Source organism: Balaenoptera ricei, chromosome 15, assembly GCF_028023285.1.
Source record: "Balaenoptera ricei isolate mBalRic1 chromosome 15, mBalRic1.hap2, whole genome shotgun sequence".
NCBI lineage: Eukaryota > Metazoa > Chordata > Mammalia > Artiodactyla > Balaenopteridae > Balaenoptera > Balaenoptera ricei.
This window is the reverse complement of record NC_082653.1, coordinates 42,353,538-42,373,614: the sequence shown is the minus strand read 5'-3', so window position 1 is coordinate 42,373,614 and position 20,077 is coordinate 42,353,538. Positions and strand designations below refer to the sequence as shown.

At 38.3% G+C, this 20,077-nt stretch overlaps 1 protein-coding gene across 2 annotated transcripts in view; it reads right to left on the bottom strand.

Annotated features, from left to right (window-relative positions):
- The window catches only part of MACROD2 (mono-ADP ribosylhydrolase 2), a 1,976,756-nt gene that overhangs the window by 1,326,541 nt on the left and 630,138 nt on the right, over positions 1-20,077 (bottom strand). For both annotated transcript variants that reach the window (XM_059897602.1, XM_059897603.1), the window contains exon 5: positions 2,340-2,456. In XM_059897602.1, coding sequence (XP_059753585.1) covers positions 2,340-2,456 — 117 coding nt within the window. The remainder of the gene's footprint in view (positions 1-2,339; positions 2,457-20,077) is intronic.

Here is a 20,077-nt window from a genome sequence, read left to right as displayed (position 1 = left end):
CCAAACAGTATGTAATGAGCTCCCTTTTCATTCTCTCTCTACAAAAGCACATCTGTGGATTGTTAATGAGTCTGAAATGGATGAACCAAATTGATGAGAAAGAAAAAGATCTCTCAGGGATAGGAAAAGGGAAAATGAACATACACAATGTTTATAAAATATAATTTAAAATACAAGGCTTTGTGAAAGTACTGTGACATACTACAAAGTGGTATGCAAAATGTAAGCTATTATTACTCATTTCTTATTGCTTTCATTGCTTTTCTTTATGTTTTAAATATAAATCATTAATCTCATTAAACATAGAGAAATACCAAGATCTATTCACAAATACTCCATGTTTGTGGCTTTCTTGAGGTGGCACTGCCGTTCTAGTCTGGGAATTTCTATCCTGCTGGATGATTTTTTTTACTAGACGTGCCCTGTGGGCTGCTGCACAGTGACTTGAATGTGTGTCATCTGATTCGGTATCTCAGCTCACACAGATTCTGTACTGAGTTCTGTGGATTGACTTTCCATGGCTACAGTCCTTGTCCCACAAAGACTCACTTGCCCCAGGATGCCCAGGAATTCCAATCATGGAATTTCTCAAGCACAGGTATAGATTGATCTTTGTACCTCAGTGCCTGATGGGGTACAAGCCTTCAACAGCCCTGAACTGAGCTGGATGACGATCAAAGGAAGCTCATACAGAGGGATGTCAAACAGGAGCAAGCGCATGAAACAAAATCATCATGGTGTCAATCCATACAGCAGAGCCACCATTTCATTTGGTCATATGTAATGATTCTGAGGTTATCTGTCTTCAGAAATTTCAGAGTTGAAAAATTTTTGATTTGTGCTTTAATTCATAAGAAAGAAAGTAGTGAATCAATAGCAGACTAGGTTTAAGGACAGACACCTTAAATCTGAAAATCACCAATAATCTGCTTGTCCTCAGCGTGGAATCTGTCAACTATTATATATCACAGAGGTAGTATGGTGGTAAGAAGGAAGAATGACCAATCTTGGTAAACATGGAGCCATATAATCCTGGCAAGGGAAACCACCTTTAACACTCAGCGCCTCTGAGTCAGAGGGAGAGGTGCTCTAATCACCATTACACACAAAGGACTTTATTTGACGTAAATATATATTCCAAGTAGGACTGAGGGCCATTTGGCCCATGATTTGACTCTTTCACACAAGGTAAAAACACTAACAAGGAAAGAAAAATGAGAAGTCATTAAAGGAAAAATTAAACAGTATATAGCCGATATACTTTCACTTGCAACACACCGTGAGGTATACAGAATGCAGTATTATAATGTTACAAAGCAAAATACCATTTTAATATATTACTGTTTACTAAAAATCTTCAAATGTAAACACACTTTAAAATAGAACACACTATCTCTCCACTCACACATATCCATGAGAAATTCATTTTTATACAACTTCTCTATACAGAGCCCAAAGATTGTGTCATAATTTTTTAGTCACATATTCTCCACTACTAAAACAGAAAAAACAAATCAGCTTCACTTTTACAAAAAATATATTCACCAGGAGGTATCATATAAGGCAGGTGAATGGAATAAACAACTAATTGGCTTCCCAATTTCCAGATCAATGCATGACTTAATGGTGCAATGAAACCCTCTACCTCCACCCCCCAACCCCAGAAGATTATGTGATAAAAAAAATCTGTGCCTTTAACCAGCTTCTCTTTCAGTATTTTTACTCCAGATCACCCCACCCAGTTGGCTAAACGACTAAGCAACAAGGTCAATCAAATGCAATACTTCTCTCCATTCAAATATAATGGAAAACTTGACCATTCCACATTCAAAGAGCAAATACATTCTCACTCTGACAACCACATTCCAATGGCTTTTCCTGAAAGCCAAGTGTGACAGATGCCTCGGCTGTAATTGCCAATCAGCCTTTACATGGCAGCTGAAAACACAATACATCACACTTTGATCTCCTTTGCTCTAAACACATCCACAATCAAGAAACCTGAACAAGGAATAAGAAATTGGCATCATTTCTAGAAGCTGTCACTCCACGGCACTTAAATACTATAAGGTATATTTTGCTCATATTTTTATTTCTCTGTTTCAGAGACCCTCTGTCAAAGATCCGAGCAAAAATCACCTACAATTGAACATCGCACATTTATATATTTGGAGACGTATTTGGAAAACACATTTCATTACCATGTACAAAATCTTAATAAAAGCACATTTAATTAAATACCACCGCTACCACTTCCTCTTCCAGTTACCTGCTTGAGGACTAAAACAAGGTAAGAGTGCTCATCTGATTTTGAAAGTGTTCAAAAGAGCTGTACTCACATTTTGCAGGCAGGTCATAGCCACACGTGATTTTTGCATGTCCAGTTTCACAGCCGTTCAGGTTGCGACATTCAGCGAGCAAACAGGGGCCAGCTGCTCTGTGAATACAGCCATCCACTGGAGGAGAAAGAAAAAAGTTAGCCCATATTTGGCTTTTCGGAAACAAATGCAAAACTTGGGATAGGGAAAGAAAAGGAACTCAAGTTTTTCCTCTTAGAAATCACCATAGTCCCATGGAAGAAAATCCATGGTATTCAACCCCTTAAACATGGTTTTCTTCTCTCTTTCTCTCTCTCTCCCTTTGGTTTGTGTGGTGAGCAGGAGAAGGGTTACAGAAACAGTGTGCAGCTAAATGTTAAACAACAGAGGTTCCTCAACAGAGGTGAGGGAGCCCTGATTTGTAGCCTTTTCCAACTTCAATTGGGTAAATATTTCCACCATGTCTATTTCAAGCTATCAACACAGAATTGGGAAGAAATGCTAACAATTCTATGTCCGAGGTGGTAAGGGTTGCCTCTGACACACCACAGGTTATAGAAGAAAGAAATGTCGAGAAGCAAGTGAGAAAGGCACTCTAGAACATCTGCAGTCACTGCAAAACTGAGAGTGAAGCTGTCAAAGTCAGAACCAGACCTCTAAGTTCCTCTGCCCTCAGCGGCACGACACAAATGCAGTAGGTGTCTGCAGGGTATCTGACCTGGGGCTAGATGAGGGGTGAGGTTAGCTTAGGTCTTGAAAAACACCCGGAAGACCACCCCTCACTCACTTGTCATGGATGAAAACAGAACCTCCACCGCTCCTGCTCCAGCTCTGCTAACCGAGCATGCTCCGCCTCTCCCCAGCCCAGGGTCTCATCAGCCCTCTGGCTCTCATCCCTGCCCCCACCTCAAGTCTGCCCTTCACGGTGAGACTCACCTTTTGAAAATGCACAACTGATGCCACTGGAAATTAAAACTTTATTTGACTAGATTGGGGGCGAGCACACAGCTGGAGGGCTACAAGACCACATGCACATAATTAGTAGTTACTGAATGAGCCCTTGGACAGAGAAGAAAGGCAAGACTCTGAAACAAAGGGTTAGAAGACAGAAGGAGAGAGTAATAGTAATCTGGGCTGTGAAAACAGACCAAGATATTAGCAGTCTGAAGACCTCCCCCTCTCTCCACAGTCCACAACACCATGTAATTGATCGCTGTTTTATTATTATTATTATTATTAATTTTGTGAGAAAGCTGGATAATGAGTGGGAAGTTGTCACTGAGGGACACGTAACCTGTCTAATGGCCTCTGCTACCACCAACTGGCGTGGAAACATCACTTTTGGCTGAACAGGTTTCCTAGGGAAACAAGCTCATCTGGGCTTTACTACATCACCATTTGCATACCTGTAAAATTTGAGAATAAACCTGGGCCTCAAAGACCCTCACAACAAAATGAATTCATTCCAGACTACTCTAGACTACAGTATTTCCGAAAACCTAGGTTGAAATCCAGACTCTACCTTTACCAGCCATCTGCTGCTCAAGCCCCAGTTGCCTTAGAAATTAGTGTCAATAATGGCTGTACTAACAGGGTAATGCGTGGAATCTGAATAGTATAATGCCTGAGAAGCACCAGCAAAGTGTTGAATACAATGTCATGTGCCCCACTGAGGGTAGATATTATCTTAAACTCCTTAGATGAAAGTTTTGTGTAAATTTTAAAGTAACTATTTTTCTTATATAAAAATGAAAAAATATAGAGAAGCAAGAAGAATATGAAAACTACCATTTGCCCTCCCACCTAGAGAATTCTTCAACATTCTGATGTTCACTCTTTCACTGGTTATACCCACACACACTCACACATATAATTTTTCTTTTACAAAAATGGTTGATAAATTTTGTTCACTCTTTCACATAGCAATTTTACTTTGTGAACTATTATGTAGTTGTTAAAAAGAATAGGCCAATTTTATATGTAAATAGAGTCAGTACTAAATATGAAAAGATTTCTAAGTGAAATGCCAGGTTTAAAATATATATAATATATATGTATACATATTATATATATTTTTTATGTAGAGTCACAATTTTGTTTACAGTTATACACATACACACTTACACACATATACATGTATGTGTACTGGAAAGATAGGCACCAAAACATAAAAAGTGATTATAGGATGGGAAACAGAAGGTGAAACTGTTAAGAAAAAAAATTAGGTCCTAATTTCTCTATGTTTAAATTTTTTTACAAGAGCATCAAGAAGAGTATTTTAAAGTGAATATTTTTTTCTTGGCAAAGAGATCATTAGTTTGAAATGGATGACTAAAATAGGATTTGATAGCATACTTAATCATATGCTGTTAAATATTGTCTGCATTATTTAGATTGCAGCCTAAGGCAGTTTGTAAATATCTAATTCTCAAAATCTTCATGGTTATACCAGCGTTCACGACTGCATTAGGGCAATGAAAGTCTAGCTGAAGAGTTATTTAATAATAATGATTACAGCTTAAATGTACTGAATGCATCCATGTGCCAGGCACTATACTGAGGACAACCGTATAAGGTACACACTAATTTTATAATCTCCATTTTATAGGAGCTTAGAAGAGGTTAGTAACTTGCCTACATTCACAAAATATTGGCAATGTGATTTCAAAACCCCGCGCCTGTCTAATGGAGCATCCCTACTCTTAACTGCTATAGCTCACTGCCTTTGGGACTTGAATCCAGGCAGCCTCACCTCAATTCTTGCATGTGGCATGTTGAACCACTATATTACATTACTTTTTAATTCCCATCAATTCTGTCTATGAGTTATAATGTACATGTAATCAAATGCACAGATTTTAAGTGCAGTTTTGATGAGTTTTAACAAATGTATATACTCACGTAGCAATGATGCCAATAAAGATACAAAGTGTCTCCATCAACTGAAAAAGTTCTTCTGTACCCTTTCCATCCAACTTCCCCTCTCACCACCCAGAGGGAGCCCATGTTCTGACTTCAGCCACCTTAGCTAACTTTTGCCTATTATATAATCTCAAACTTCATAAAAGAGATGGAGGATGGGACTAGCTTCTTTTGCTCAGCATATTTTTTGAGATTCATCTGTGTTGTTGCATGTATTAATATAGTATTTCATTCCTTTTCATTACTGAGTAATATTCCATTGTTGAATATACCATGATTTCTTTATCCATTCATCTGTGAATGGATATTGGAGTATTTATATTGTTAGCTATTATGAATAAATCTTAACATTTATACAAATCCTTTTGTGGCCATATGTTTTCATTTCCATTGGACAAACACCTATGAGTAAAATTGCTGGGTTGGTATATGTTTTCCTTTTTAAAGAACTAACATACAGTTTTCCCAAGTGATTATACCAATTTACATATACCCCCAGCAACATATGAGAGTTCAAATTTTGGCAGTCTTTTGGTGTTGTCAGCCTATTTAATTTTAGCAATCCTAATAGACGTAAAGAGGTATCTCGTGATTTCAATTTGCATTTCCCTGGTGATTAATGGTGTTAAGTATCTTGCCAAGTGATTATTGGCCATTTATATACATTCTTTTTGGAAGTGTCTGTCCATGTCTTTTGCTAATTTTTATTGTCTTTTTTATTACTGAGTTATGTTAAATGTACTATTAGTTCCATAGAATTTTTTTTAATTTCAGATATTTTATTTTTTCAGTTCTTGTGATTTTCATTCGGTTCTTCTTCTTACAGTTTTCATATCACTCCTGGAATTTCCTATCTCTTAACCCATTATATCCATCTTTTCATGTAAACGCATTAACAGATTTCACATAGTAATTTTAAAGTCCCCCATCTGCTAATTTCAATATCTAGGTTAGCTATGAATCTGTTTATATTGACTGATTTTCATATGACTCTGGGTCACATTTTCTCATCTCTTTGCATGTCTAATAATTGTTGATGGCATATGAACATTGTGAATATGTTGGGGAGGCTTTAGATTTTATTTTCTTTCTCCAGACGGTACTGAAATTTATCCCAGCAGGTAGTTAAATGACTGCCAGGTAATAAGGAGGCTTAGTTTTAGGCTTTGTTAAAGCTGGTCTATTTCAGTTTTTCCCTTAGTCCTTGGATGTGGTCTTTACTCCTAAAGCATGGACCTTCGGGGGTTTCAGTGGAAATCCCAAGTTGTTTGACAACTCCCTCTAATCTGTGGGAGTAAAATTCTAAACTCTATATCCCTACAGTGAGAAGATGATGAATGCTCTGCCCAGTATGTTCAGCCTTCCAGCTTTTGTTTTCTTCCTCGTCTCCACGGAGTCTTTCCCTGCACAAGCACAGCTCAAGGCTCAGCCAAGGATTAAAGAGGTATTCATTTATAGATTTGGGGGTTCCCCCTCTGTGACTGTCCCTGTTCTGGAGTCCTTATCTCAATTCCTACTCATTCTGACAAATCTGATTCAGTTCTATGATTCCTAGAGCCAATAAACCTATTGCTTTTGGTTTGAGCTCCATCAGCCACGTGCCGGGTAGGGTAGAAGGAGCCCTCTGGGTCAAAGCTATTTAAATGTAGATTTCACCCAGTATGGTTTCCTTCTTTCAGAGGATTGCCTGCTTTTAGTTGCTCTCTAGTGACAGTAAATACTTTTTGTTATTGCTTTTGTATTTTGCCAAGAATCTGTACATACTGTTGGTGGGATGGCTAGTCTGATATAAGCTGTCATTATCAGAAGCTGGAAGTGTACACATTTTTGATTGGTTAAAACATGATCTCATATGATTTCACAGTTATATTTGTGGCCCTTTGGAAAAGAATGTATGAGAGAAAACGGCAGTGGTAATATCAATTGTATCAATTCTGGGCTTAAAAGTATTGTTATGTCTTTGAAAGACAAAAAAAAAAAGACTATATACGCACAAACTCAATATGAGAGTTTAAAATTCTGTAATCTATTATCAATTATTTTGCTAGACTTATTTTCCTAAAATGAAAATCTGATTTTATTACTTCCCTACTAAAGTAATATTTGCCATTCCCCATTTTCACATTACAAAACCCTTAATTCCAAATTATGGTCTTTTAGACCCTTCACAAATGTGGTTCCAATTTGCCCTCCCCACCTCATATCACTCCATTCTTTCTCCTCACACATCTGATCTGGCCACATCTAAATCCTCACGATCCCCTAAACACACCATGATTTCTTTGCAAAGTACTCTGTACCAAGGATATCTAGCTACGCCTCCCCTTTCCTTTTCTGCCAAGCAAGGTCTTTCTCATTTTTCAACTTCTAGTTCAAATATTTTCTCCTCTAAAAAACTATTCACAACCTTTATAGGACACAGTAGTGTCTCTTTATGTTCTCACAATATTCTGGTTTATACACTAATTCCATACTTATAAATTGTTTTATAGCTATTACATAAATAGCAGAATGTGTGTCTCCTCGCTTGGTCTGTCAGCTCCTTGAGGGCACAGTAGGTAGCTTATTCTCTTGTAGATCCCCAGCTATCTCAGTAACTGACATTTTGTATGTGTTTAATACAATTGAATTAAATGCAATTAAATCTGAGAGGAAAAGCAGTCTAGCTTTTTATTTTATTTTTTTTAATAATACTGAAGAAGTGGTTAAGCTACTTTAAAGCCAAAGAATCAGAAATTAAAAAGTAAAGTAATTACACAGCCACAAGGTTATAGTCACAAATCTAATGATGAGCTTCTATATTAGAAGTGTTAACCATTCACAGAATCTGAAAATTCATCCACTTCTCTCAGGTCTGGTGCAGCCTGCTGGAAAAAGTGCTCCTTTAGTTTCACCTAGGGTCAGGCTGAAAAGGCAGCAAGCTCAATAGTGGCCGATGTGAGATTCAACACAGTAGCACTTTTTCCATCTCCCCCACCCCAGGGTGAGAGGAGATGGAGGACCAACAGTCAACATTCATGCTGACACAATGCATTCACTCCAACCCAAAATGTCTAAACCTAATTACAATTAAAAAAAAAAAAATCCAAGATCAAAAGTCTGAAAGTTGAACACAATTTTCCAGAGAGATAAGACTATCTTTGCCTCTTGGCCTACCAAATTTGTATCCTACAGGCAAAAAGAAAACTGCAGTCCATAAATACATAGGTCACCAAAGCCCATTTATTATTTTTTTTCCGGGGCATATAGCTAGACAGCACTTTCTAGCCTCCCTTCTAGTTATGTGTGGTCATGAGACTGTGTTCTGTTTATAGGACTATGAGTAAAAGTGATGTAACTACTTCTATTCCAATCCCTAAAATCCCTGCACACGCCCTCCGCCTGATCTGCCTTTGTCTGCAGGCTGCATGCAGAGGCCCCAGGGCAAGACTCCAATGCCCCAGGAGTAGGTCCAGCAACCACATGGCAAGTGCTTGAATCCTTAAATGATTCTGTGGAGCAGAGTTCCACCCCATCCCCACTTCCCATACTGGATGGTGAATCAGTATTAGATAAACTTTTATTATGCAAAGCCACTGAGATTTTGGAATGTTTGTGACAGCAGTTTGCCTTGACTAATACATTTACATCTGTTGTAAATACTACAATGGTAATTTTCATTCAGGCTGATTATTGTTATTTTTTAAAACTTTTATGCAAAATACTCAGATTTTAGTACTAGAACGAACATGTTATCTGGGCCATGTTCATTTCCTTCTGTATGCCCATTATCATGCTAGACTCTCAGGTCTCAGTGAACCAAAGCCAGACTGTCCTGTTAACTCAAATAGTTGTTCCTCCTACTTTGTGATCAAAACCAGACTAGTAGAAGATAAAGGCTGAGGGCTGCCTCAAAACTGCCCGTGGTATGGTCAGCTAGGAGTGGAGTGAACACTGAGGTCACCCCCAGGGCTGCTCTTCATCAGGGCTACGAAGAGTCTGGCTGCAGCTTCTTCCAAAGACCAGGCTTTCTGCTGTACCGACACACCTGTCATTTACCATCCTGACAGCCAGGCCAGAACGCTTGCAGGCAGATGGTTAACTATGGCAAGGGCCTTTAATTCCCAGCATATTTCCTCCAGTAACCTAACAAAGGCTAAATTCAGAAGACCTAACCCTACTAATTAGGCCATCTTAGCTAAGTTTTCTTACACTATAGCCTAGAGAATTAGACCGTCTGAGGGTGGGGTAGAAAGATGGATTTCAGCTGTGCTTGGGGGAAATTATTTTTCACTTTTGTCAATTTTACCGTGTTGTTTAGACTTTGGGAATGTTGTATAGGATAGTCTTATCCCACTATTTAAATAGCTAAAATAAAGACAAAAGAGATGGGACAGGAAACCACATCAATTTTTCTGACCTAGGATTTATTTTACCCATGGATTCCAAGCCACCTCTCTGGCATTCCTCAGGTAAAGCTCCCCATTTTACACACAAATGAACACACTGATGCTGACAATAGGGGAGGAAAAAGAAAGCCATAAAGCACTGAATAGGAATCCATCAGATACGGTGGACTAGTGAATGTAACAGCTAGCAAAAAAAAAGAACCAGGAAAGAGTTCTAAATACATGTTTTAAAAAATACTAAAAGCACAATTTAGTGAAATCCAGTTATTTTAGAAATTGGCCCTATGAGGTCTCTCCCTTGTCTTACAAAGACAATTTTCTAAATGGTGTTTAGCAAGGGGGATTCTGAAGTTCTTAGATCTGCACATATTCATTTAATCTTCTTCTGTAAATAAAAGACAGTAACTTAATCTAAAAGCTGCCACACAAATCATATTAGCCTGAAAATAAGAGGCTCTCTCATTGAATATATCCCTTAGAAGCTCAAGAGGATACAACAGAGTTCTTTCTAAATCAAATCAACATAAATTTATTAAACTACCTTGTACACAGCATTCTTCAAGAAGCTGTGAGGGGATCCAATAATGATAATAATACGTCACATCTTTTGAGGATTTACCAAGTGCCTTCCAGGGTGCAAAGTGACTTACAAGCTTTCACCTTATGAGAGGTGGTATTGCAAAGTGGAAAGAAGATGATTCTGGAGGCAGAGGCTTGAGTCCTAGTGCCACCATTCTAGCTCCCTATGTTCTGATTTTCTCATCTGTAAACTGGGGACCCTCATTCAAAATCACAGGGGTTTTGTAAGGAAATTAGTTATTCCATGACAGGTACTTTGAATAAGGCCTGGCACATAGGAAGTAGGCAATAGATGTTGGTTATGCTATTACATTTAATCATCATAAAAAATTTGTACACGTAGGATCTACTAGAATGACTATTTAACACATAAAGAAGTAGAAGTTAAAGAATTAGTGGAAGATTATGTCACAGCTGGGGTCGGAGCCCATGTTTGCCTAAATTTAAAAGTCTGAGTTTTTAATCCCTACTCTCTCCTACTGCCATTCATGCAAAGAAGTATAAACCATAGTCCCTTCCCTTGGGAACCAAGTGACTAGAACAGAAAGGCTCAGAGCTAGGTTTTCACCGACCAAAATAAAATGTAGTTGAAAATATGTAGAATATTTTAGTACGGAGAATACGTCTTTTTATAGATCAGCAAAACTTTTGGGGATATTTCACATGCTAATGTGTTACATTTTTAAAGACCTTTGACAAAACCACCACAAATTTAATTAAAACAATTTTGCAAGGTGGGCTGGAATTTTACTTTTCCAATTTTATAGCTGAAATAATTCAATAAGTGCAAAAATAGGCACCCAGAATCATCTCCCTGTGGCAGATACGAATTCAAGTTTTATGGCTCTCAAAGTGTGGTCAGTATCACCTGGGGAGTCTGAGAAAAATATAGATTCCTAGACCCGACCCCAAATCCATGGAATCAGTCTCTCTAGCAGTGAGACCTAGAATCTCCATTTAATATTTTCCACAGGTAATATAGATGCACACAGCCAGCTGAGAACATTGAGAATCATTCCTCCATACTATCTTGCTTTCTTAACAAAGTTCCCAAGAGTGGTGAGTAGTTTGGTCTACGGTGAGTAATCTGAGTGTTCACTGCATAACAGTTTGCACTTAGAGCCAACAATATTAACAGGAACTAGAACTGAAATCCAGTACCAAGTAGGATTTTGATTAAACACTGCTTCACTCAAAGATAGATATGATGATCATGAAATGCCTTGGGCATGAAGAGGTCCTAGGTGCATGGCCTCCAAAGTAAGGTCACAAGATGTCCATACAGGGAATGGAAGAATATATTCAAACATTTATTGATAGTCATAAATTTTATCTAAACAGATAAGAATGGAGTTCAAATTTATTAATATTTAACATATAGATAGACAATAGTATTTGTATATAATTTATAAGTAAACACACATACACATATAGGTGCACACTCAATAAATTTGTATTGAAAGAGGTGGACAATTTAAAAAACTTGGAGTCAACAGAGGTGGGGATTAAGAGTGCTCCGGAACCAAACTGCCAGTTGCTATCACTTAGATGTTCCTGCATCTATATAATGGGTATAATATTAGTACCTACCTTGTAGGGGTCTTATGAGAATTGAATGAGGTGACATTTGTACAGTGCTTAGCTTAGCCTGCATAAGTGCTTAAAAAATCTTAGTGTGGTAGATCTTTCTACCACAGCAATTGATGCACAGAGAATCAGAGCAACTAGTCCCACCTTTGTATTCATGCCCTTGGCAGTGTGACTCTACAGCTTCTCCCATCAAGAGATGGAATCTAGGTTGACCTTGAATCTAGGTTGACCTTACGTCTTGCTTTGGCCAGTAAAATAAGACAGAAGTGAATCTGTGCCAGTTCTAGTCCTAAGTCTCAAGAAGCCTTTCACGTTTCTGCTCACTTGGAACCCTGCTCAGCTCCCAGGCCAGCCTGGTGAAAAATAAGAAGCCACCTGGAACAGAAACAAACTGAGGCCACCCTAGACTAGCCAGCACTAACTTTCCTGGCAAGCGACTACAAGCCCATGAGTGAGCCCTGCTAAGATGAGAACTGCCCAGCTTACGGTGAACCCAATAGAATTATGAGTTATATGAATAGTTGTTATTTTAAGCCACTAAACTTTGGGGGTGGTTTGTTACACAGAAAGAGCTAACTGATATACTTAGCCATTATCATCAGGAAAAATATAAAACAACAATCTACTCTCAAGGGAAGACCCAAAGGAATAAGGTTAAATAGCTGCCCTCAACTCTTGGGAAAGAAAAACAATATAGTTGAAGTAATCAGGTGAAAAGCTGATTCCATTAGAGGTCACCTGTAGCCTGCATGAAAGATTTATGTGTCAGGTACTGAATAACATCAGTGTTCCCTTTAGGGAGGAGAAGAAATATCTGTGAGAAAATACAACACAACAACAAGAAGATCCACATCTTGAAGCTTCACAGATACGAGGAATTCAGTGATTTGAGACAGCCTTGGGCTGACTTAAAAATTAACTTCTGTTATGAACCTCCTTATCTTTCCAGTCAATTTGACGCTGAGACTTGGACTGTGATCCCAGGAAAAAATGGTAAATGTAATAGAATAAACATTTACACATTTCTCAGCCCAGGAACCTGGAGCAGTTTTTACCTAAGGTCACACACCTAACTGTCTTCATCTCTAATCCAAAAGTTTAGTGACTGATCTTTAAAAATCAGGAGATACCTCTAATCTCCTAGCATCTAGGACCTAACTAATTGTGCAGATACCCAAGAAACAGTGATTTTTGTTTCTCCTGTAGAACCTGAATTCCCAAGTGAGGATAAGAGAATATTTCTCAGAAATAGTTACAATAGACCTCCCAATTTTTTTTTTTGAAAAAATATGAATTAATGAGCTCTGTGTCATCATCATTAGTTTTGAGAGTAAAAAGTCCAATTGATTAAAATCTTACTCAGATTATGATAAAGATATATTTAGTTGATGCTGATTTCATGGTAAAGAAATTATTTTACGACCTAACTCAGTATTCCTTCCACGTATCCATGCTATCTCTTTAAAAAATTTCTTGATCAAGAAAATGTCACTTTGACATGGATTACTGGTTGCCTACACACTATCAGTTTTCATTTTCCCTACTAACAGAATCCCTCTATTGACTGGGGTGGCTATATGACCAACTAAAATCTATAATTTGCCATCAGCTCTTTCAAAGATGAAAAAGATATGCGTAACCAATTTAGATGGAAGGAGAAGCCATTGTGTGGGCTTCTAGGAAAGCTCGTTACAGACGGCTTACTCTCATAGATCTTTTTATACTATTATCACGATGATGGTGATGATGATGAGGGTGATCATCTGGCTTTCCCACTCGTCCACCTTCCTGCATGAGACTGAAACTGGGTCAGACTTCAGTAGCCATCATAGTGAGCATGAGAACAAAGGCTACATTCTGGTATGGTAGAAAGAAGAGCTGGTAGGTCCCTGAATCTCTGATGGCATCTGTGGAGGTGTCCCGTTAGTCCTGAATTACTTCTCAGTTTCTGCTAATGCATATGTCTCGTGTAAGCTAGTATCTGGGGTGGGGAATGGGGTTTCTGTAACTTGAAGCCCAATTCCATTTTTAAATGTGGTAGGCATATATTTTAATTTAGCTGAAGGATGTTCCTTGAAATTCTGGATGAGGACCTTCTCTTTGACCATTAGAGAAGTATTAATTACTAGGAAATTCTGAGCTGACAAAACACTGGAAAGGGAACAAGAGTTGGTAAAACTCCTGACATTTCACTGGAGGGGCCAGGGCAGTATTGACCAGACTAAAGAAGGAAGGGCAGTGAGAAGAATCTAGAATGTGCCAGTCTGGCAGCCATTTGACCTTAGGAGAGCTTATATTTCATCAGTTCTCACCAGGGAGGGATATTTCCATCAGCAATAAGGCTGGATTTACTCAAGGTAAATGCTACTAAAGGCCCCAGAGAAGAGAATGAGGATCATATTTCTCTGGAAGTCCACAGAGACACTCTGAATAAGCATAAATTTGCCATCAGAGATGACAGGGATTTTCAGGCAGAGAACGTATTAGCTGGTGCCTCAACAGCTCAGTAACACTTTTTTTTTTTTTTTTTTTAATTTGGTAAGTTTGCTTGAGAAGAAAAAATATGCAACTCAGTTTTTATTCAAGGGCATCCTCATTCCTCCACCCAGGCAGAGACTCTTCTCAAGGAAATGTGAAAAGGCAGGTCCTAACACTATATTCCTTGAAAGAATAATTCCTCAAAATAATCTTCAAATCTGATGTTAATGGAGTCTAAGCATTAATGGAAATTTTGACCTTAAGTAAAGAAGAAATAATAACTGTATTCTCTGAGCAGCTGTAATAGACCTGCTTCTAGAGAGTGGCTTTGCCTGGGTTAAAGGCATAGATTGTGCCCTTGTTTCTGCAGAAGTCTTCTTAACAGAGAGCAGGTCAAGCAGAAACATGGGGGAGGGAGACCTCTCTCTTTCCAAGAAATAAGAAATGAGTCAACTTAAATACTTCCTCTTCTATCAGAAAATTCCCAGTAGCTGGGGACATAAGTTCAGAAGTAGGGAAGATGAGGTAGGTCAATATTAACAGGTGTCTTGGAGACAACCTCATTTGTTTTATCAGAAAATGAGAGCCATGGAGAAAGGTAATCTTTCCCAAAGGAATTTAGCTTTTAAACTTCAATCGTGTTATAAAATCTCTTCTCCTCATTTTCTTCCTACAAAAAAGTAAATATGTCATTTTGTGGCTCATACTCCCATCTGCTCCAGGAAATGCTAATGGATTTAGGTGAGGTGAAAAAGGATTAAAAATCTGCATGAGAGAAAAAGAAATCTCTGTGAACTTTCACCTGGATGTCTAGAGGAAAATGATAAAAGCCTGTCTGCATATATGTATTTGTGGAAACATAAAATCCTGACACACACAAGAGAGAATCTTTGTTTGGGTAAAACAGCCACTCACTTTACTTTCCATAGTTTTAAAAGGACTAATGACTCAGGATATCTGTAGGTCCCAGAAGGCAGCCCTTTTCTCCAAAGTGCACACATGAAGATGGCATTTACTGCCCCAATCCAAACATTGACTTTTTCTTCTCCCATTATGATTTGCAGAAGGAACTCTGAGGAACAATCTTATGGGAAGAAAAAACTTAGGGCCAAAAAACATTTTGATAATTCTGCCATGCAATAAAATTATACTTTCTTTCTGGCATTTTTTTTTTTTTTCTGATTTAAAAAAAAAGAGTTGACTAACTTTTAGCAAAAGGCTATTTTTTTTTTCCTGTATTTCATAACTTGACAGTTTTTTAAATTGGAAAAAACTACCCAGTGTAGCTTATAGTAGTTCATAAATTTGATAAAATTTCCTAATTTCTTTTCAGTAAAAAAAATTCAATGTATGCGCCTACATGGATAAAGACCTTGCCTTAAAAATTCTAAACTCTCATAGAAATATGTTAGTAAAAAATTCTCAGGGCTTCCCTGGTGGCGCAGTGGTTGAGAGTCTGCCTGCTAATGCAGGGGACATGGGTTCGAGCCCTGGTCTGGGAAGATCCCACATGCTGCGGAGCAACTAGGCCCGTGAGCCACAACTACTGAGCCTGCACGTCTGGAGCCTGTGCTCCACAACAAGAGAGGCCGCGATAGTGAGAGGCCCGCGCACCGCGATTAAGAGTGGCCCCCACTTGCCGCAAATAGAGAAAGCCCTCGCACAGAAACGAAGACCCAACACAGCCAAAAATAAATAAATAATTAAAAAAAAAATTCTCAAAGAGCAAAAAGAGCACCATATAGCAAATTAAATCTTAGCATTAAAAAACAGTATTTAACTTAAACTGATAAGAGAGCAGAATGAATAGTGCTTTTGTCATATGTGATTTCTATAACTAAAGTTGCATTTCCATGCATGCATCTAAAGTATTTCTAAATAAATGGAGATCAGATTTTGCCAGGGAATATTTCTACTTAGGAAATGAGAAAGAATTTCAGAACTATTTCTTTTGGAAATGAAAGTAGGAATTTTCCCATGGAATCTACAGGAGGGCCCTGGTGCTATCAGACCTGCAGTGGACATTCAGTCCCCACGTCCTAGGCCTAGGTTATCTGAATGTCAATTGAGGCCCCCCATCTGCAGATCCTCAAAGATGCCCTCCTCCTGCAAGACTACTACAAGGGGAAATACATTTCCAGAAGTCAATGGAGCAAAACTTTCAGTTTCCTTCCCCTTTTTCAAGTCCAGGCCCAGTCACCAGGTCCAAAGCCCTTGTTTTACGGCCTCTTCTAGATAAACTCCTTCTAAATCTATTTGTTCCTTGATGGACACACTGGGGGTGTCTCCCCAGAATGGCAGCTGAATGTGAAGAAAATGTCACAATCTTTTTTCTGCTAGAGAAGGGTCTGTTTGGTGAGAACTTTTACTTCATATACTCACCCATTAAAAATCAAAAAACGGGTAGCTCAAGCGGTGGAGGCCGCGTGGGAGGAGTAAATAGGTCTCTCCGTGCTGATAAAGCAGGTTCTGTTCATTCTTCAAGTTCACAGAAAAGAAACTTCAGAGAGGATAAAGCCATGGCTGGGATAATCCTGCAGCTCATCGAAATGGCTATTTTCCTTTTCCCCAGCGGAACCATTTTGCCCCATCTAAGATGCTTGTGGGAGAAGTTAAAGTGAGCCACGTGTGCCTTCCCCCACAAAGGAGCCCTATATTTAACATAGCACACGCATCCAACACCTCAGACGGCTTTGAAGAAAGCTGTGTTTATTATGTGGGCTTATGAAATAAAAAGTACAAACTTTCTTATACTGGAAAAATTTGCAGTGAAATTTACAGCCAAAATAAGGAAGCTGTGCATAATGTAACTCTTGGCAAGAATTTTAATCAGTGGATCGACAGGGCTGGATGCAATACTTCAGTTCCTTTCAGACTTGTCTGAGCTTCCTTAACTTAAATACCACACACTGGGTCTGGGGAGAGCATTTAGGAGATGTTGTGCTTTCCGCAGGAGTGCCGACAAGCAACACAAGCTAATGAGACGGGAACACCGTGATAATAGTTTCAACCTCAGGGAATGAATGATGGCGACAGAAAGATACACTGTTACTGTAGAGCAAAGCCTCACAGATTTACGTTATGATAAGGCATTCCAGCCCCATTACTTTAAGCAGGTAAAGATGTTTCCAGGTTATCTGTCTGACTCAGTTTGGCTTTAAAGAGCACAATTCTGGACCTTGTCAGAAGTTTTCATGCGGGATTGTTGTCTTCCCAATTGGAAAACAACGGAACTATCCAGTAGCCCTCAATTCCTGAGCAGCATGACAGCAGTTCAAACAAGTTGAAAGTCAGGTCACATAATGTGGACCCAAAACTGACCATCACAGAAAGAGTTATGATGTGATTAAAAGCTCCAGGGAATCTATTAAACCTGCTATCCCTGTCAGGATGAAACAAGAGCAACCCTGCCTCTGAAGCTACGATTTTTAAAGAGCCCTCTAGGAAAACATTTTATCCCTCTGCCATCTGCACGACACTTGAGTAATTAGTATCAGGTATATCACATGAAATCTCAGGAACTGAAATATTGAGAAAGAAGACTCAGAAGTCAAATGGTAAAGATATAAATTATATAGTGTTTGGACTTGACTGTACCATTTGCGTGGAGCATTTTTCTTTTAAAAAAATATTCTTTAAAAATTTTTTACATGTAATTAAATTTACAAATGTAACAAATTCTGGGAACACAAGATGTTGTTTAAAAATATTCTTCAATGACTCAGTCCTATGGAAGGTAAATGAGGAATGGGGAGGGCAATTTGCTCTGCTGCACAGGAGTCAAAGGTCAAGGGACACCGGAAGGCCCCAACTCTCCATAAACTGTCCTGCTAAGAATGTTTTCAGAAATTAATTCTGAAATATGATCTGTTTAGAGAAAATACTGATTATTTTTATGCTACAGTATTTATTTGCTAGGTAATAAAGAATTCATATATGTCCTAGCATCTGGAGAAAGTTATCATTTGGGGGCTTAACCTGTTGTAAGTTCTGTGAAACCAGAAATTAATGTGAATACAGTTTAGGACATCATTGCTTCACCAATCATACCAGTGCATATTTGGTTTCTAACTCTCCATGGGGAAAGCAGAAAGCTGAGATCTTGGCAGAGCCATGAGACCACACCTTGTGGATTGTGTTCATGGTCTGCTTTAATTCCGGTCCTGTAGAAAACGAATCTAGGTTTTTAATAAAGGACATTTAAGAAGGCATATCTCCTTTTAGCAAATAGTTTAATGACAATCTTGATAGTTTCTGCTGACAATGATTATTGGAACTGATGAAAAAAATCTTCCCAGAAGGCAGAAGAATATGGTGCTTCCAAATTCATATGGAGTGCATGATACCTCATAAGCCACGGAGAATGTAAATGGAAGTGGTTTTGAATGGGAAGATAAAAGTGTCCAGGAGAATTTGATGACCAGGCTCGAAGGCTGTGGGAGAAAACAAAACTCAAAGGGTGGATTTATGTAAGTTAATTATGCTAGGAAAGATGGCTTGGGGGGAAAAACTCCAATAAACTAATTTAGGAGCGTGAAAATGATTCCATTATGATTAAAATTAGGTAAGAATGGCTTAACAATTAAAGAAAAAAACATGAGACTTAAGTAATATAAAATCAGCAGGCATACTATCTGTGGGAACAAGGCATTTCCAACTATGAAGAAAGAAAAAATACAACTAATTTGAAAAGAGTAAAGAAGAAAGAAGATAATCACTACTTGTATATGTCTATTTCTTTATTAAAGAAATGCCTAAAAATGTAATTCATTAGGTCAGAGCTTAGCATCCTTTTAAAAAATTGTTCCTAATTCTCTGTAAACCTTTCTACCTCCCCAGGCCCCTTCATCCAGACTGCAGTTAAAAAAAAAAAAAAAAATTAAACTTGTCTTGAAATCTTAACTGGTAATCCCCCACCCCTAACTTTTCAAACTATTTAATTATTTAATTCTGGTCACTAAGAGTAGTGAGGTGCTGTTATATAAGTTACTCTTCTATTACTTCATTTATTCACTTTTTTATTTGATGAAGACTTCACAGGCATCTACCATATTCCAGGTACCACTAAGCAATGTGGACAGAAATTTAAAGAAGCAGAGCCTTTAACAAAATGGCATCAGAATTACACGTCATAATTAGGATAGCTAGCAAAGTTCTTTGCCCTCATATCAGAGGATTTGTCAGTGCTTCTTCACTCTACTGCACTCAGCAAAATCTGCCATCTAGTTGAAATCCAAATGCTCTCTTTCTATAACTTCTCTCACCCAGCCCAGTACCCATTTGTTACCCCTCTGACTTTGGGCAGGTTTTCTGAAAAAGGCACAGGTTCCAGAGTTAGATAGGATGGACAAATTTCTCATCCATCACTACTATTTGCAGTGCTAGGTGAGCTGCTTAGCCCTTTTGAGCCTGTTTCCTTATTTGTAAAATGGAAATAATAATTCTTATCTTTAAGGGCATTTTTGAAGATTTGTTTGGATCAAGAATGTAAGGCACTTAAACTATGGTAGACACTCATTAAATGGTGGGTGGGTGCTTTAATTACCATTAGCTTCATCATTTTCCCTAATATCAGGGCTGTTCTTGCACTGGTGTTGGTTTAGAGGAGAATCTAAAGGGTCAAGAGCCAGCCTCAGTCCCAAATCAGGATGATGCAAGTATTACAGCTCTACAGCAGTGAGGCAAATCTCACCCTCAAAACCAACGTGCTGATAACAGTCTACAAAAGTTCCAAAGTAAATCTTGCAAAGTTGTTATAGGCCTAACCAAAAGGAAAGAAAGCAGTGGTTATTATACAAGCCA